Genomic DNA, 19,108 nt, shown 5'->3' on the forward strand with positions numbered 1-19,108 from the left:
AGTGTAAGGTTTCCTGGTTGGCAAAGCTTTACGGTCAGATGCAGCAACAGAGAAGGAGCGAGGAGGACAATCAAGCTTCCAACAAAATGAAGTGAAAAACAATAACCAAATACATACAGAATAGAAGTAGAGTCTGTAAGCAGGTTCTTCGTCTGGATCCACTCCTGACATACTTAGTAGCCCCACTTCAGGCAACCTGCTTCCCCTCACCAGCAGTGCCACTTGTGCACGGTGACATCGTCATCTGACAGCCGGACAGAAATAGACTCCTACTGTGTAGTCCACAGTACCGCTATAGCAACGTGCCCAGCTGTGTCAAGCCCTCTCCAAACGGCCACAGAGACAGACACGTGCTCACTGGTCTGTCAGTCCTGCTAGTTCCATCTCAGGCTGCAGTGCTGTGTAACGCTGCATGAGTTAGCAGCAGCAGCAGCAGCAGCAACAGCAGGGTTTAGGACCATTCACCGCCTCTAACTCTCCTCATGCAGCTTCCTCTGTTTACTGCTACTCTCCTCTTTCTCTCTCTGCATCTGAGCCCTCACTCTGTCTCTCTCTCACACTCTCACTCTCACATTCATGAGCACACAGTAGGCTCGCTTCTCTGCCCCCCTGCCCCCCACCTCCTCTGTTGTCACAGTTGAGTATAGTTATTAGCTGCAGGGTAAAGAAGCACACAAAACACATGGAGGGGATGCTCTGGATCTGATTGGACTCCACACGCAGTGATTCATGAGCCATTTGAGGAGAAAAAACACTGAGTGCAGAAGATACAAACTGCTGAGTATGGGTGTCCTGATAAAGCTTTTCCACTTCAGATACAATACAGATAATGATGCAATACCCATATTGATCCGAAACGATATCATCAGCAACGAATCATACATACTTTTATGATTTAATGAAATGTTAGAAAAGTCTTGATCAAGTGATATCACTCAAACAAAAAACAACAGTCAGCAAATGTAGGTACGAGGACAAACTGAGCCAATTATCATCAACCAATGGGTTACATGTCATAAACTGACAATACGCTGTCATTAGCATGAATAAGGTGTCATGAACACTGTCATTAAATGTCGTTCACTAAATTGACATTTTTCGCTAAATTATGACACCTGTGGAGCTATGTTGGCATTTTTGGGTTAGGTGAAGGGATCTAGAGGGGTTAGGAAGGTTAGAGGTTAGGGAAACAAACAACACCTAATGACAGCCTTCATGACGCCTTATTCATGACAGGTGTCATGTCATAATAATGACAGAGTAGTGTCAGCCTTATGTATAAAACTTCAAGTAAAGTTACCCAATATTCTACAATTGAATAAACTGAATAAAGAATAAATTAGAAGAACCTGAAAAATAACCTTAATAAATTCAAAAAAACACTATATATATATATATATATATATAGTGTTGTCAACCTTGATTTTTTTGCTGATATCAATTGGACCGGGACACCCAGCTCATCTACGAAACACCAATCCAAAAAGGCTAAATGATTACCTGTATTCTAATATAGTTATGCTATCAAAAAACCACAAACAGCTGTGATTTGGACATTAATTAATGGGTCTCTCGTGACAAACACAGGTTAAATAAAAATTACACTTTCTAACACTTTCTCAAACTGTTAGAAATCATAAGAAATGAGGCTTTAAAGCAGAGAAAAAAATAATTGATTATTTTTGTATTCGAGGAATCGTTGCAGCCTTAGTTTCATATCATGCAAATCTACCAGTCAACGATGACAGATAAGTCAACTAGGATAAACAAAGTAAAAGATTGTTCTTTCAAATGTTTCTAATGACATTGAAGGAATTTTCAGAATTTTAACAAAGCAACAGCCACAGTGACTGAAATGACAGTGGATTTGATACACATTTATGTTGTTGCAATAAGTAGCATTTAAACAAGTATGACAGCAGTACTTCTAATATCAGAAAGCCAAATGGCTGGGAAACACTGCTATGGTATCATGAAGGTAATTCATTACAATATTAAATAATATTATTAGTAGAAATTGGTTGATTTTAACTTTTTTTTTGCAAACTTGCATTGATGAATGTATGACACTAGAAAATATGTGTTACAATAGACCAAATACAGAGCAGTTTGATTTTTATTTGGCTGCAGAATTTAAACTAGAAAACTTTATTAATTACAACATTATTGGGCCTTGGTTTGCACTTTCACATGTAAATGATTTACACAGTAAAGCTAAAGGTCTCTGCCCGAACCTGGCAAAACCCGACGGGTACAAGTCAGGTTTGGACTTCATTTTTATCATTTTACACAGGCTCGGGCGCTGTGTGGCAAATGAGTGGCCGGGTGACGCATTTGTGAATGAATAACTGATTTTAAGAAATGTATAAACGACTCGTTCTTTGCCCGTTCTTGAGCTGTGTGTGTGCACAAAATTGAATAGTGTAGTGCCTGGCTGTAATGGGTTAGGGCTTAAAAAACTAAATCGACTTTATTCAGGTAAGGGCCATATTCTGTCAGCCTCGGGCCATGGTGGAACTTTTGAGGCCTGATTACAACTTTAACCAGCATACATGGCACGAACAATATCCAGGCAACAGCCTGGTGACAGATATCAGTCCATGCAAGATCTTCACTTTAAATTTCCTTTATTTAGTGACCTATTTCTATTTAATTTAGGGAAATTTTGTGTAGCAATTTAAGGAAAATTGTAGAATTTTAGAAAAATGTTAGGTTATTTCAACAATTTGTAATAAAAAATTATGGTCACACTTTATTTTAAGTTTTATACATAAGGCTGACATTACGCTAATACGCTGTCATTAGCATAAATAAGGTGTCATGAAGACTGTCATTAAGTGTCGTTTGCTAAATTATGAGACCTTTGGAGCTATGTTGGCATTTTTTGAGTTAGGTGGAGGGATCTAGAGGGGTTAGGTAGTGTTAGGGTAACGAAGAGTTAGGATAACAAAGAGTTAGGGTTAGGGTAACAAACGACACTTAAAGCTGCAGTTTGCAGAATCATGAGATGCCCCCCCCCCCAACTAAACTCACTGGTCTTCTTGGGAACACTTGCGTACAACCGCACAACTGTGGAACTCTTTGCGACTGTTTTCTCCATTTAAACCAGTAACAAATGTAGGAACTTCATCTTGTGTTATTAGAAAGTTTTCTGATGTTTTAGAGACATGAAAACACGTATCACTCACTGCTGTGAGGACAGTAAGAGGCTCAGAGCTGCTCCTCACACACAAGCAGCCGAGATGCGGCCGAGCCCAGCTGATCAGAGCAGACACACACACATACACATTGCAAATTAAATGGGTCTGTTCTCTGTCTCCACCATAGATAATGTTTCTCTTAGTTTTACAAGCTATATATTCCATTTGTGATCACTATCTCTCTCTGACTCCGGGCAGACTGCGCACGGACTGAAAGCGGATCACGTGCAGTCCACCGCACGTACCGCGTCAGTGGAACCTCCGCGGAGTCTGTTCCTCCTGAACACGTTTGTGCCTTTATTTTGTTGCTTCGCCACCTCAGTCTTACGTTTTCCTCTTGTTTTGCCATGGAACTGTCCCTACTCTCAGATCCAGAACGCACATCGACTTTTGACAAGCAGCTCGAGCAGCCAATAGTAATGCTTAAAACAGCTCATGGGATCGCCCTGTTGGTAGAAATATCTCTGATTGGCTGAAGTCCAGCGTCATGCTCTTGAATGTCTAAAGCTCATTTACAGGAGAAGGAGAAGAGATTCACTGACCACTCAGAACACGTTGGATTACAATATGCTCAAAGATGATTATGGATTTTTTACCTAATAACACTGTTTCAAACTTCAAGTTGTGTTTACTTCCATCATGTCATATAAGCACAGGAAAGCTGCGAGCCCACCATATAATGTGGAAATTCATTGAATTTGTGAGTAATGATATCTACAACGGAATTAGTTGGTGATCTATCTATAAATCAAGGAATCTCTGTCTGTGTGTGTCTGTCTGTCTGTTCCTCAAATATCTCAGCGAATCAGGCTCAGATTGACCTCAACATGGCTGCTGCTTGGTTCAAGGGTGTGCAACGTCGGATTTATTTGGACTGCAATGATACTGTTCATAAATTATTTCATAAAATTGTTTTAAATGCAGCTTTGCATAAAAGCTCAATGTTGACAGGTAGTCATTTTAATGCAGGATTGGTTGAAAGTTGCGTAGAATCTACAAAAATGACTGTGCAAAGGGCTTTTTAAAAACGACTAAAGTAAATCTAATATCCTAAAAAAAAAAAAGTAAATATTGACAAGCAGGTGTCCTCAGTGAGCAAGTTTGTAACTAATGTGAGTAATAATAATAGGCGCACACACACACACACACACACACACACACACACACACACACACACACACACACACACACACACACACACACACACACACACACACACACACACACCTCAGCAAGCTGCAGATGTATGCTAGCCTATATTACAGTGCTAAATATTAAACCTCCCACTTTTCTATAGCAATACATACTACCTACTACGGGCACTGCACTAGTTTATACAATCATTTATCTTTCTTCTGTGGCCAAATTGGATGCTACAAAGGACCGTGTCTAGCCCCTGGGCCTTAAGTTTGACACATTTGCAATAAGCAGCAGGTATTGACAGCATCTTCTTATCATGGACAAGTTTGACCAGAGTGTAAGGAAGTCAAAAATGTCTCCCAATAAGGACATTAAAACCTGTCATACACTCACTGACAAAGAGATTAAACTATAATCTCGGTACATTAGCTGCTCCTCTCTAAAACAGAACCTACCTTTAAAGCAGTTAACGATGCGTTCTTGCCTTTGCCTCCTCCATGCGAGGAGCCGGAGCTGTTGCTCCCGGATCTTTCTCTCCCGTCCCCTCCTTGACTAACCCGCGGGCCGAGACGGTGCTGCCCCGCGGCACCGCGCCGTCGCCCATCGTGACGGTTGTCTTTAGACATCCACCCGCCTTACCTTTCAACGCTACTGACAGAGAAAAAAGCCAGCAAACGCAGGCTATCTAAATGTCAGTGCTAGCTAAAACAACATGTCAAATAATGGCATGACACAGAGGACACTCTAACATGCGTCAAAGAGGGTAAGTTTTAGTTTTTACGAGGGTCGGTTCTGTCCAATTACTTTCCCCTGCTATACAAGGGACATAGATTTCAGCCAATCATGTACTGTATTGTCCAGGTCAAGAGGCGGGGCCTAATTCACTTGGGCGGGACTACGACATTGTCTACCATGGCAACCACGCCATTGGGCGGGACGGTCATGAAGTTTGGTTGATATCGCAATTTGTTGTGAGAATTATTGTAGGAAGTACTGTCTATGTCTTCAAAATAAAATCCACTGGAAGGCTTTTGGCTCCGTAATGTATTCTAAAGGAACGTTGCTAAGTAGATAATTCCTTCAAATATTATATGAGCAGAGAGAGGATGGTTACTGTACTGCACATTAACTTCACAGTTGGCTTTATTTTATTAAAACAATGTTTGTTTTCTTAGATAAAAAAAGATGTAGTAATAAGTTAATTAGATAGACTAGAATAGAATAGAATAGAATAGAATAGAGCTCCGTAGAATAGAATAGAATAAACCTTTATTGATCCCCACAGGGGAAATTCAGACGTTGCAGCAACGTCATAGTATAGCAAAAAGTAAAGAGTAAGAACAAAAATAAATACCAACATAGGATAATAGTGCCAATATACAACTGTGGGATGGACATAAATTAGAAAAAGATTAAAATGAAATAAAGTAAAATAAAATTTAAAACAAAAACAAAACAACAACGGCATAAAAAACACAACAATGTGCAAATGACAAATGAAGTGATATGTTTGGTGGGGGGTATCAGTGTTACTGAGTTACGCAGTGGTGTTGAACAGGTAGGTAGGAGTTCAAAGATGTGTTTTCTCTTCCTTTGAAAATAAGCTATATTTTACACACAAAAAACTTTTGGGTCAAGATCGTGGTTTCCATTTTTTGAGTTTTGACAGATTAAGTTTGGTTTAAAAAAGATTAAAGTTTGGTAATTTTGCCAAAACTTTTCATTTACAAATGTACATATTTAAAAAGATGTGTTTTCAAAATTTTCTAAATAAGTTGAAAATGTTTTTTTTTTTTTTTTTAATGTAAAAAATTCCAGATGTAAACATCCTGTTTAAACATCTGTTGAAATGATACTGGGCTCATGATAACGATACAAGACGCTACTTTTGGAAGGGGAAAAAAGACAAATAAATTGCAGTGGGAAAAATAACCATGATTTTATTTTACTTTAACACTGGGCATCCTTAAATACAGGTACTAACTCAGGCTTTTGAACTCAATAGGAATATTAAAAAATAATTAATATAAGCAATAGCCTAAATAAGACCAATTTGTCTTATTGGAAGTGCAAACGAAAAACCAAAAACACAGACTAACAGTTCATGCCAGTCTAAAATTCATATCAAATCGAGTTATCATCATGACGTTCTTTAATAAATATTCCTGTGCATTAACTTTGCATGAAAACATTATTTTTACATAGCCCATATTTAACATATGGACATTTTCTTTTTCTACAACATTAGCAGGTCTATAGTAATTGAGACCTTTGTACATTGACTAATGTCTCTTGCAGTTAAAAAGACATACTCACTTAGGACTGATGTTGCAGGGATGGAATTTAAGCTAGGCTCCACCAAACAAAAATATCTTTTGATGGGTGGGCTAACGGTTAAGGAAGCTGCTTGTAATGAGAAGGTCATTGATATAAATCCAACCTGGACCATCACTGAGGGATGTTGAGTAAGTTCCTTAACTCTAACTGTTTGGGCTGTACGTCGCATTGGATCAAAACGTCTGACAACTGAAATTGTCATCTTGTAGTATCTTGTGACGTTTTAATATCATGATATCTTGCTTGCAATATTTGTTGCCTCACCTTTATTGCTACTGTTTCATCCATCAGACTGTTGTCTGAGCCACTCTATCAGAAGATTCCATCATTAATTTGAGTAACAGATGAAGGGTGAAGGGCTGGAGTCCTAGTGTAGGATCTGGAGCTGCTGGCCCTGAGAGCAGGGCCAAAGTCAAGTCCTGATTTCCTGCTATTTGGCCACAGGATAAAAGAGGAGAGAACATTTAAATGCAAATATCTGAAACAGCACAAGTTTGATAAAAACCCAACTTCAAAAGAAGCACATTTTAATTTTACTTATGATGCCATGTGCTTTTTATTTAGAAAGTGTCTATTTGTATGGTTGCCGTATGGACAAACCCCGGTGCTATTGGTACGTTACCGAAGTACACGTGTCTAGCATTTTAGGGTTAGGGTTAGAATTAGGTTTAGGGTTAGGTTATAACCCAATATCGCAACAATTTTAGGGTTAAAGTTAGAGTTAGGTTCAGGGTAAGGTTTAGTCTTAGTTACGCAACCTGAACTGACCAATGACTGACCTATCACGTGACCTAAACTGGCCAAATAGGGGCACTGTGTATGGATAGAATGTCGGTATCTTGATACGGAAACCGTACGGATAACCACTGCCTTTTATTTATGAAGCCATTGATGTTCACAGCTCAGATATTTTCACTATGATCACATTAAATCAATTGTAGAGTTGAAAATAATATTTACAATGCATGCATTTTCACTTTGTCGATATTTACCAAGCATTTCTATATCACTACAAAAAAATTTAAAGGAGACCTGTAATGATGTTTCTTGACTTCTGTCATTTGAAATACTGAGGAAACATATTGATGAAGATCCCTCACACATCTGAACCTGCAAAGTCACATAAAGATGCAAATAAAGAGGAGAATATAACATAAGGCAGGGACAAGTATATGGTTGATAATCTTGGTCATCCTTGGTCCAGTGGTTGTGTATCTACGTTTGTATTTGGGTTATGGATATTGTGTTGCAATAAACTGGTTATATTCATGTATTTTGTTCTGGTACGTTTTTATTGGGAAACTCAATTTTGTGTTCCTGTAACTTAGGACACACACACTTGTTTTCTATATTGTATTATTCCATTCTATAGTCTTAGGTTTTCAGTACACCTGCATTATTTAACATAACCACTCATTTTTGTCGCGCTAGCTAACATCTTTTATTTTGAAATTTCTGACAGGAAATGATTCTCCAAGTTTCTAACTTTAATCGTCATCACGTAGAACTTTCCAAGGTAATGCTAACACTGATTCAGCCGCTTTTTATTGCTTGTCCAGCTGTCATTGTTGTGCATCTTTTACAAGATTACCTTATTCTGTTTTTTAAAGCCGCTCTTGTTTCTATGTCCTTAAAGCTTCGCTCCTTTTTCTAAAGTAAGAAAATAAACTGTATAAGCGCAGTGTTACAGGTGCGCATGCGCGTGGCAAGGCGAGGCAAATGTATTTGTGTAGCGCATTTCATACAGAAGACATTTCAAAGTGTTTAACATTACTGAAAGTGCTTAACTGGCGTATCGTAGTTTTGTATGAAGTAAAGATTGACAATTACTCGAGATATGATATTTGCTTAATGTTTTAGTGTCAATATTAAGTTTTTCTGCAACAAGCAGTGGCTGAAATAACAGGTCATTTATTTTATATAATTTTAAAAGAAGATGTAAAAAAAATTTTAAATAACAGCAACGCATAACAACAGGTTACATGTATTCTGTTTTTTTAGCTTGCAGAAAGCCTGTACTTGACTTAACTTAACAGTAGCATAACCAACTTAGCATCTACATTGCTTCACCCCATGGAATTAAATTCAGAGGGTCCAGCTCTTATAGTGGGGTCTCCTAACCATCTTCCCCTGGTCAGGGGTCTGCAACCTTTACTCTACAAGGAACCATTTAACCTCATCTCACCTGGATTAAAGTCCTCCTGGAGCCAAAAAAAATACCTTCTCAATGAAGACAATACAGTGTATTAAATTATATACAGTTAAAATTATATAGAATATTGTTTGATTTAATTTGATGTGATTTATATTGATCATGTAAATGGAAACTTAAAAATAGTTTAAAATAAAATAAATTAACATCAAGAAATAAAACAGTGTCTTGCATCTTCAAATGCTTACGCATCTCAGTTTACATGAACACAATGTTATAGAAAGAAGATTTTTTTTTTTAGTTAATGTATTTGAAAGAAAATTTGATAACACATGTGATCAATGCTAATTGCTCATGTCTTGCCACACATAAATCATGCATATTTAACTTGAATATTGGTGGTTAAATGAATCTGTTCCCACACAATTAAAATCTCTATTTTTTTCCAGAATAGTGTTTTTGTTGGTTTAATTATCTTACCAGGGATTTAAAACTTAAGGTTAATCACAGGGGCAGGAAAGTTGATGGTCTGTAGATGTTGCAGGAGGTGAAATAGGAAGGTGCTGAGTCATTGCACAATGTGAATTATTTTAGGTTAACAAGTTGTTATATCTTGATTTTATTTGTCATTAGTTAGCCTCTGTAAAATATATATATATATATATATATATATATATATATATATATATATATATATATATATATATATATATATATATATATACATTGTTTATTTTTATTTTTTAGTTAAATTTTTATTTTAAATTTAAGCTAGGGAGCCATTGCATAAGAGTCAAAGGGCCACATTAGGTCCCAGAGCTGCAGGTTGCAGACCCCTGCCCTGGGAGAACCACAGCTGAACATCTGGCCTTGCATCATAGTCCATCAGTTCTGGTCCCTCCATGCTGATTCTGATGAGCGTGTACGTTCTATCGCTGAGCTCAGCACATTCTTCCTTTTTATTGCTGCCCTCAATGTGAGCGAGCACTCAGTGAACGGCTCGTTATGCCTGGCTCCGTTCGCAGACTGCGCGCACTCCAAAGGAGCACACTGGTGTTTATCCTTTGCACATTCACCTTCGCATTACCCACAGCAAAGTTGCGTGAGCGTGCACCGTGTCCTCACCCGCAGCACCGCGGTCAAGCCAGCCTCCACTCTGAAATCCTCGGTCAACCTAGCTGCCAGCCAATTTGCAGTGCCTGTTTATAGACAGTTTTACGGTATTCCCGCAGCGCAGAGAGAGAAAGAGAAGTGCACTCTGGGACGTGACGAAGCGCTCAGCTGCTTCGTATAAAATAATGTCACCCATACGAACTTGCACGGATGCGACCAGATAAAATTATAATTCGCACATACTGACAAAATACTCGCATATGCGACCATTTTGGTCGCAGTCTCGAGCCCTGCTTCAGGTCGTCTGGGACAGACCTGCTTTATGTTCCCAGAACAAAAACTATGTCTATGCTCCTCATCTGTGGAACAAACTCCACTTTTCCCCTTCATTTTTACATGTCATTTTATGGTTTGCTATAGTTCTACTGTGATGCTTGTTCTTTGTTTTTTGTAAAGCACTTTGAATTGTCCTATACATGAAATTATCTATAATAATAAACTTGACTTGACCTCTGTGTTTTGTTCTTCAGATGTTAAATACTCACTTGTTAATCGTGTGCGTCCACCTTGGACTTGGACTAAGTTACTCCAAACATGTTCATGAAGACCATTATGTTGACCAGCAGCACAACCCTGACCATGACATGGAAACGCTGCTGGGAGAGCAGGTGTGTTTTTAGCTTTGAATCTGCTTTCAGCACTCTTCATTTCTCACTTTCTCAACTTATTTGATGCATTTCCAGAATACAGAAGAGATCAAAAAGCTGAACCCTGCCGAGCAGAAGGAGAAAATGATGCAAATAGTGAGAAACATTGATACCAATGGTGACAATCTTCTGAGTGCAGGTGACTTTGGGTTTATGCCAACCATCAAGCATAACCCAAGGATACTGTTTCATTCTATATTTGTCTTTTTTTAGAGGAGATAACACTGTGGATTCAGCAAGTTTACAGAAAATATGCTCTGGATGATGCAGAGGAGCGCTTCCCAGAGTTTGATGGGAACAAGGATGGTATGGTGACATGGGAGGAATACAATACAGCAGCTCACGGGCAGCTCGGCAGCTTTGATGAAAACGACATTCTGGACGATCCGGAGCAAGAGTCACTCAGACATGTAAATATTAGATGCCACTGCAGTGTATTTGAGCTAGAGCATGACTGATATGAGATGATTTAGAGACGATGCCAATACCAACATTGGGGGGTTTTAAAAAAAAACGATATCCGATGTATTGGCTGATAACCAATGTATCGGCCGATGTTTGAACTTAGAACAAGGGGATACACCGGATATATACTGTACATAAAAACAAATTCTTCTAATACCCAAAATATGATTCAAGACAAACAGGTAGAACACTTATAAATTAGAATAAGGAACTTTAATTACTAACTCTGTCAACATAAGGACTGTAAACAAGAGCCGTCACAGAGTGCAAACCTCCACCAAGCTCCAAATCTCCCTTCTGCCAGTTATTGGCAGTTATCTGGATCAGTGATCCTGATCACTTAGGGCAGGGGTCTGCAACCTGTGGCTCTGGAGCCTCATGTGGCTCTTTGACTCTTTTGCAATGGCTCCCTATAGCTTTAAAAATATATTGGAATAAATAATTGCTATTTTATTACAGAGGGTATTAATTATAACACATTTACATAACATTATTTGATATAATTTTAACTGTATAGAATGTTATACACTATATTGTTTTCATTAACAAACCTAATCCAGGTGAGAAGAGGAAAAATGGCTCCTTTTAGAGTAAAGGTTGCAGACCCCTGACTTGGGTCCAAATGGGCAGAGTTGCATTGAAATGCACAATCTGGATCAGATCTGGAGGAAACTTGTTGGGGGTTATTAATGACCCAGCTTGACATAACTTAGTCAAATTTGATAAAGATCGGGTCAATTACAAATCGGGATATTCATTTTTGAAATTTTGCCAATAATGAGAGAGGGATTTTTAAAATTGATCCAGAATCAGTACATATATTTAATGGAATCTTTCATAGTGGAAGTTCTATCTTTGATTCAAATTTAGTTAAAATCCATGAAGTACTTTGGATTTATTCGTGCTAATAGACAAACAAATAAATAGACACCTGTGGAAATATTACCTCTGTTTGGAGATGATAAGAAAACTGTCAACACAATGATAAATAAGACAAGGCAAACTTGTGCAAACTGTATTTCCGTGATATAATTTATATAAATATTAAAAAATAAAGTCTCAAGTAAAGCTTGATGAATCAAAAAAGGTCAAAGTAACAAATGGGGGTACGCAAAGGCACTACATGGCGTACTTGAGAGAGAGAAAGTGGAAAATTAACAAATATGATTATAAAAATTATAAAAACTATAGAAAAATTCATTCAGGAGCCACTAAATCAGGGTTTTTCAACCTTTTGGGGTCGCCTGAAATTTCTCAAAAATTATAATAGATTTTTGAATTTTTTAAATCATTATTCTTTTTTATTCTTACTATTAAAACAATACACAATCTTAAACAACTGTATTTCTATACTTTCACTTTGCGAAATATAAATCTAGTTCAAGTTAAATGCAGAAAAAGAAAAAACTGAACTCAAACATGATCAAAATCTGATTCTAGAAAAAAAATTGTCTTTGGCGTAACGAGAAATTCTTGATATAAAAATGGGGTCACGATCCAAAAATGTTGGGAACCACTGCACTAAATACTGTTTATTTCCAGTTATTTACAAAAACAGATTCTTTAAAATGTGTGTTATCATTCCTTCATTCTATCATTATGCTCTATAGTTGTTTTTAAATAGTTTTCTAAGCAAAATGTCGTCGTCGGACAAAGAGCGTACTTGGATTCAGAAATAAGAGAAAGGAGGTACTTGAGCCTAAAAAGTTTGAGAACCACTGCTATAAACATTGAACTAGTGACTTCACCGAGTGTTGCAATTTTGTAATCATTACTGCTGATTCAAAAGTGGCGGCTTATAATGCAGAAAGCACATCAGTGAGCACATTTACTTATTATTATGAGGCAAGTTAGACACTAATGTTTACAAACAGGCCTTATGGTGTGTGTCTGTCAGCCAATCCTTGTCCTGGCTTCTATCTCCATCAGCTTCACCTGAAGGAGAAGCGGCGCTTTGATTTTGCTGATGTGGATGATACACCTGGTCTGAATGTCACAGAGTTTCTCGCCTTCACACATCCTTCTGAAGTGGACCACATGGCAGTGAGTCACTATAAAACAATCAGAATATTTTTGTCTCAAAGACTTGATTTGACTTTGCTCTCTAAAAGGATTTTGCAATTGAAGACGTACTTAGTGAATATGATAGAGATGAAGATGGATTCATTACTCTGAGTGAATTCATTGGAGAGGTGCGAGGTGAAGGTGAGAGATCAGTGCTCTTCCTACTCTGCTGTCAGCCACCTGAAGATAATATTTCATAATATTATCTTCATAATATTTGCTTGGGTTATCAGATAATTCACCATCTCAGTGGGAGATTGAGGAAACTGTGCGATTTAAGGAACTCTACGACCAGGATAAAGATGGAAGGCTGAATCGAGACGAGCAGCTTCGCTGGGTGGCACCTAATAGCTACGGCTCAGCGAGAGAAGAGGTGAGATACAGTACATTAGTTTCATCAAGTCTAATCAAGGTTTGTTTTTTTTTAATTCATTGTTATATATCTTTTATTGTCTGACATCAGAGGGATATTTTATTTAAGTAGGCTTAAAATATCCAGGTTTACAAAATTTAGCCACGCCCCTCTGACCATGTTGTTTTTTTCCGATTCATCAAACTCTGCTTAGCTTGAAGAGCAGCGGCTCAGCCACATTATCTGACACTGTTTAAAGGGGACATGTTATGAAAAATGTTCACTTTTTAAAACAGTTCCCTGTGGTCTAAATGACATATCTGTGCTGGTGTTTGGTCAAAACATAACATGAATTAAGGAACAGAAGAGGTTTAATACCCTGTAAAAACGAGTTCTGTGACAACGCTCTGTTTTGGGGGGGTGTGTCCCTGGATTTGCACAGACCTCCCCCTTCCCTGCTCTGTCCACTGTGTGTAGAGTACACAGCAGCCTGTCCCTCACGCTCTGCTACAATGACACAGCTGCAACTTACCGGGGCAAAATTAAAGCTTGTCTGATGCGCCCATGAACACTCCCCCTTCAGTACTCATACAAACACGCATGGATGTTGTTTACTTCTGTTTTTCTGTACACTGTATTTGGTTACTTTCTACATTTTTACATCGCTACAATACATTAGAATGATTATCAAAGTGAGGAATGCTAACGTACGGACGGAGATATCTCTTCCTTGTCACCGACACGCACACACACACACACGCCTACTCGTGCTGCTGCTGCTGGCGCTATAGTTTAGAATAGGGATCGCATTGTGTCTCTGTACTTATTAATCCACTTTCAGCTGCTACGATGAGCAGAGTAAACCAATCTCTCAGCTGTTTGTTGTGAGTGCAGGGGTTTTGACGGAGCTGGGGAGGTGAACGAGTTTTATTTACATTTTTATTTTTTATTTGAATACGTACATTAATAAGTACAGACACCATAAGCCATGGGTTTCTTACAAAAGTATTTAAAATAAGTAAATGAAAAGCTAAATCAGCAGAGGCAGGTGCTGTGGGCTGAACTAAGGAAGAGAACATAGGAGGGGGAGGGGCTCTGCTGTGGAGCGGTGGGTGGTGACGAAAGGTCTGAGGTGTCTCTAGGAGGTGAGGGCGTTCCTAGGAGGACTCAGGTGTATTTACACCTAAAATGGATGCTGTCAGAGTTTTTAAAGATTACTCAAACATACATGAATGAACCAAGGCAACACTCCAGGCATGTGTTTAATGAGGGAATGACACAGTAACATGATAGAAATCTTGATAAAGTTGATTTTACATAATACCTCCCCTTTAAGGTAAGTGCACATTACAGATTTCTGTCGGAGACCAGTGATGTTGATCACAGAGTTACTAATTGAGAGTTACTTTACTCAGAGTAAAAGCTGCAGCGCATGCATCCACACATCTCTGATCAGTAACTCTGATCAATATCACGGCATGCACTTGAGCTGTCTCTAACGATTTTCATTACCCTTGGAAATGTGCAAAATCTAAATAGCTCCATAAAAAACTGATAATAGAAACACATGAATTTTGAAAAAACTCTCCAATATCGCTGAAATGTTTTACGCTTTCATGAGGAGGAATTTCAGACGTTTCGATATTGAAATGTGTCGCAAAAGTGCTATGGAAACACACGTGACATACCTGATCCCATGATGTGAGGTCCCTTGTCACTTGGCCATGAAAACATGACGCCGTACATGTAAACAGAAGAGCAGACCGGGACATTTCTTAGCATTAGACGTGAAACAACAAAAGAATACAGAGTGTTATATGGAGGTTCTGAGCGTCCGTCTTCCTGCAGCAAAGTTTCACGGGATGAGATTTCACGGGAGTTACGAGGCTGCTGCCCAGAACAACGTTCAATGGAAACACGTTCAAAGCGCAATTATACTTTGTAGAAATAACGCTTTTATTTTGTAAAAGTGTGTAATGGAAACCCAGTTATTGTCAGTTGTCTTTGCTGATCTGCTGCTCTTCAAGCTGAGAAGAGTTTGATGTAATTAGAAAAGCCAGAGTGGTCAGACACTGCTTGAAGAAACCAGGCTTTAACTCAGTGGTTCCCAACCTTTTTTGGGTCATGACCGCTTTCTTACGTTACAAAATTTCTGGCCACCCCTGAGACTTTTTTTTTTCCTCTAAAATCAGTTTTTTGATCACATTTGTTATACTGTGTTACAAATAGACAGTAGTAAGGATTAGTGCACAAAGTGACAATATAAGATGTTTTTATACAGCTTTTTATTTGAACTAAATTTATATTTGAGAAAGTGAAAGTATAGAATACAGTTGTTAGAAGTTGTATGTGGTGTTTTTCAATTGAAAAAGAATAATACATTATTTAATCTCTTTGAGCTTTCTGCTTCTTCCTGCACTGTATGTCTATTTCTTTGATATTATGTATTGTTTCTTTAATTGTGCAAAGTAGATAAATAAAAATAAATAATACAATAGAAAAATATTTTCATAATTTTAATCAGTATTTTTTTATTTTATTAATACTAGACATTTCAGGCAAACCCATTTTATTTCCAGATGACCCAACATGAGGTCACAACCCCAAGGTTGGAGTTTAACCTGTAAGCATGTTTCTTTTAAGCCCCCCGGCCTTCCAGTTTGCGTCTTCACATCCCAGTGTTGTCAGTGTGTGTTTAGGCTGTGAATGATTAGCTCCCTCCTGTTTGGCGCTCAGGTGTGGTCTATTCCCAATGGGGCCTCTCTCACTCTTTAGCTGAGTGTTCTGCACTGAATTATGTTTGTTAACACCTTGTTTTTGGTTTCTTGTCATCTCCAGGCTCTTCACCTTATCACTGAAATGGACCAGGATGGAGACGGGCACATATCCCAGGCTGAAGTTTTAAGAAATCAAGAAATCTTTTTGAACAGTGAAGTGACGGATTATGGCAGACACCTGCATGTGACACACGATGAATTGTGATTGCATGTCCTCATGCTTGTTTCTGGGAGTGTGTGCTCACTGTCACGCTAAAAGTCACATCTTCCTACTGTCGTGATTAGTGGATAGTTACCACACTGATCAGCCATAAATTGCTTTTTACTCCAAGTTGACCTGACAGAAAGAAAAATGGACAGCGATGAGGATTTGAGACAGTTTAAGGGCCTTTATTGGGTGAGAGCGTCTCCAGAGATGCAGCTACTGTGGGCTATTTTCAGCAGTCAACTTCTATTAAAGATGGTTCAAGGCACAGATGGGCATCTTCTATCATAGCTGGGCCACAAACATGTGATTGTATGTGATCTGAGAGTCGCATTTAAAATAATGACCAATCTGAGCATTAACACAGGAAAGAACAAAGGGTTAGTGTGGTTTGGTTGTCATTTTGTTGTTGTTTGGTTTATTTTTTTTTTGTAATTTTGTGTGTCTGAGTCATTTTGTATATTGTTTTGTTTGCTGGTGCCTATCTCTAGCCGTCATCGCACGGTAGGTGGGGCTACACCCTGGACAGGGGTTTTGTGCATTTTTGTTGACATTTTGTTTCTTTTTGTTGTGTTTTTGGGTCATTTTGTTTATTTTTATTGTTTTGTGTCTGTACTATAAAGCTGGATAAATATATTTGGGGTATCTCTTCGTTAGCGGGCTTCACCTAACCAAACATTCTCAATCTCTGAGCAGCTGTACTACGAAGCTGGTTATCAATACGTTAACTTAAGCCAGGTGATTCCAATCTGGCTGCATGCCCTTACATAAAAGGGGCAGAGTTTGCTGCGTCTGACCAATCACAAACATGGAGATCCTGGCAATGCTTTTGCTGCAGAAATGCAGGCACATAATTGCAGAGTATAAAATTGTAATTCATCGGACAATGATCATCGCTCTGATCAGTCAGTTTAACTTTATTACAGCACAGACATGTTTTTAGACACGTAATCTGCCTTGATTTTCTCAAACACTTCCACAGATTTTGATTAGGGTGCAACACAGTGAACCCTGTGAGAGGGACAGGCAGAATGTTTTGCTCTAATGATACGCTCACACCAAATGCGTTTCGTGCATCAAAATCGTGCCTCACGCGCATAGTTGGACGCTTGTCAACAGCGTCGGAGATGCTCGGGACTCGCGTCGAGGAGAGGTGTTCATACAATGGATGATATTGTGGCGATCAGTTACGTTCATAATTCACCCAGCGACTGTGAAGTGTTGGGGAACATTGTGTTGAGGATGTATTTTGGTGTGACTCAGTGTGTGCACTGTGATGTTAGAGGGCTATAGAGAAGTGTGGGTGAATGGAGAATAAAGTTTGGAGTTCCTTGCTGAACACGCTGCCTCCGTCCCCCGTTCATCGGCTCTACATTATCCAGAGAGTGGCTTGGTTTTATTTGCGCCTCGGCGGCGTTTCTGGATTCACCAGAGCTTCTACCGTCTCTCCCGTGCACAGTTTGACGACCTGCTGACCCGCATTGGTCCTCGCATCTCCTACCAGGACACCAACTACAGGCGCTCTATTCCAACAGAAGAGCGCCTGTCCATCTGTCTCTGCCTCCGGTTAGGCTGTTTTTCTCATTATTCTGAATACGTCACGGTTGGGGAAAGCTCCTGATTGTTCGACGCTCCGCGATATGCTCCAAAAGTTCAACAATCCCAACTCCAGCGTCTGCCGTGCGAAAAGCTTCAAAACGCGATGCACAGGAGGTGCGGGACGCGCAGTGGGATGCTCCCTAGAAGCGTGTTCACCATATATTGTCTATGTAAACCTGATGCTGTTGACGCTTTGGACGCATTTGGTGTGAACGTGCCATGATACATTTTCATTAAAAAATGCCAATAAATCATTGTTGAAAATAAATTACCAACATCTCCAGGCTGTCTAGATGTCTTTTGTATTTTTGTCTTGATAAATGAATATTTGCCAACCATACAAAATCTGCCTTTAAACGCTAACAGCTGCTATCTTGCACACAGGTGTCTGGCTTAGTCACTTTCACGCTCGCGGAAATCTCAGTTCTCGCACGTGAGTTCAGTGGTCCAGAGAGATAAACTTGCCTTGGCTGACAGGAGTCTGACAGAGATTTAGATCATTTTTACAGTTAGAGCATTGATTCCTTGAAAAAAAGTTTTGCGTAAATGTGGTATCTGTTTGCACACGAGCTGAAAATTCAGGTTTTTCCTGCTTTTTAAACAGTGACCAATCAGATGATCAGTGCGGTTTCACTTATCAGCCTGTTTCGTGTCCATACTGTATACTACCTTCAAATTTCTGTATTGAATTAAAATAGTAGCTTAAAAAAGATAACCATGGACCGGGTTAGTGAATGATGTACCTCGTAAATTTACCTTTTCAAAGTGAGAACTTATACTGTCCTTTTCACACTAAAGGAAATCTCGCTTGTCCCATCAATAATATATTTTATTTATAAGCGCTTTTCAAAAACTATTGATGATACATTCCCGTATCAATAGACACTTAGAAACTAAAAAGCCAAGCAGAGAGAAAACATCTTGGAGGAAATCTGAGAGCAGAGTTTGAAATCTGATTGTAGAAGAGCTGAGCGCAAATGGAGAAAAACAAAACTCC

At 38.8% G+C, this 19,108-nt stretch overlaps 2 protein-coding genes across 7 annotated transcripts in view; one reads left to right on the plus strand and one right to left on the minus strand.

Annotated features, from left to right (window-relative positions):
- The window catches only part of scaper (S-phase cyclin A-associated protein in the ER), an 86,649-nt gene extending 79,686 nt beyond the window's left edge, over nt 1-6,963 (minus strand). For 2 of the 5 annotated variants that reach the window (XM_028449013.1, XM_028449009.1), the window contains exon 1: nt 4,796-5,153. In XM_028449013.1, the coding sequence (XP_028304814.1) occupies nt 4,796-4,966 (171 nt within the window). In that variant the 5' untranslated portion in view covers nt 4,967-5,153. Of the gene's footprint in view, nt 1-117; nt 514-4,795; nt 5,154-6,941 lie in introns of those variants that run through there. The other 3 variants (XM_028449014.1, XM_028449010.1, XM_028449011.1) reach the window with 2 other exon arrangements.
- Nucleotides 6,964-8,168: 1,205 nt separating this feature from the next.
- Nucleotides 8,169-17,776, plus strand: rcn2 (reticulocalbin 2). Of its 2 annotated transcripts, none has more exons than XM_028449015.1 (8): nt 8,169-8,193; nt 10,473-10,610; nt 10,686-10,788; nt 10,863-11,059; nt 13,044-13,157; nt 13,226-13,319; nt 13,412-13,551; nt 16,369-17,776. In XM_028449015.1, the coding sequence occupies exons 2-8, from the start codon at nt 10,473-10,475 to the stop codon at nt 16,510-16,512; spliced, it is 930 nt and encodes a 309-aa protein (XP_028304816.1). In that variant the 5' UTR covers nt 8,169-8,193; the 3' UTR covers nt 16,513-17,776. The 2 variants fall into 2 exon arrangements, with proteins under 2 accessions (XP_028304816.1, XP_028304818.1); XM_028449017.1 differs by lacking the exon at nt 8,169-8,193 and adding an exon at nt 8,205-8,332.
- The last annotated feature ends 1,332 nt before the right edge of the window (nt 17,777-19,108 follow it).

This window comes from Gouania willdenowi, chromosome 6 (genome assembly GCF_900634775.1).
Source record: "Gouania willdenowi chromosome 6, fGouWil2.1, whole genome shotgun sequence".
Taxonomy (NCBI): Eukaryota; Metazoa; Chordata; class Actinopteri; order Blenniiformes; family Gobiesocidae; genus Gouania; species Gouania willdenowi.

Coding starts and splice junctions, on each gene's coding strand:
- rcn2 (XM_028449015.1), top strand. CDS start 10,473: ATGTTAAATACTCACTTGTTAATCGTGTGCGTCCACCTTGGACTTGGA. Junction 10,611..10,685: donor AAACGCTGCTGGGAGAGCAG/GTGTGTTTTTAG, acceptor ATGCATTTCCAG/AATACAGAAGAGATCAAAAA. Junction 13,158..13,225: donor CTGAAGTGGACCACATGGCA/GTGAGTCACTAT, acceptor GCTCTCTAAAAG/GATTTTGCAATTGAAGACGT.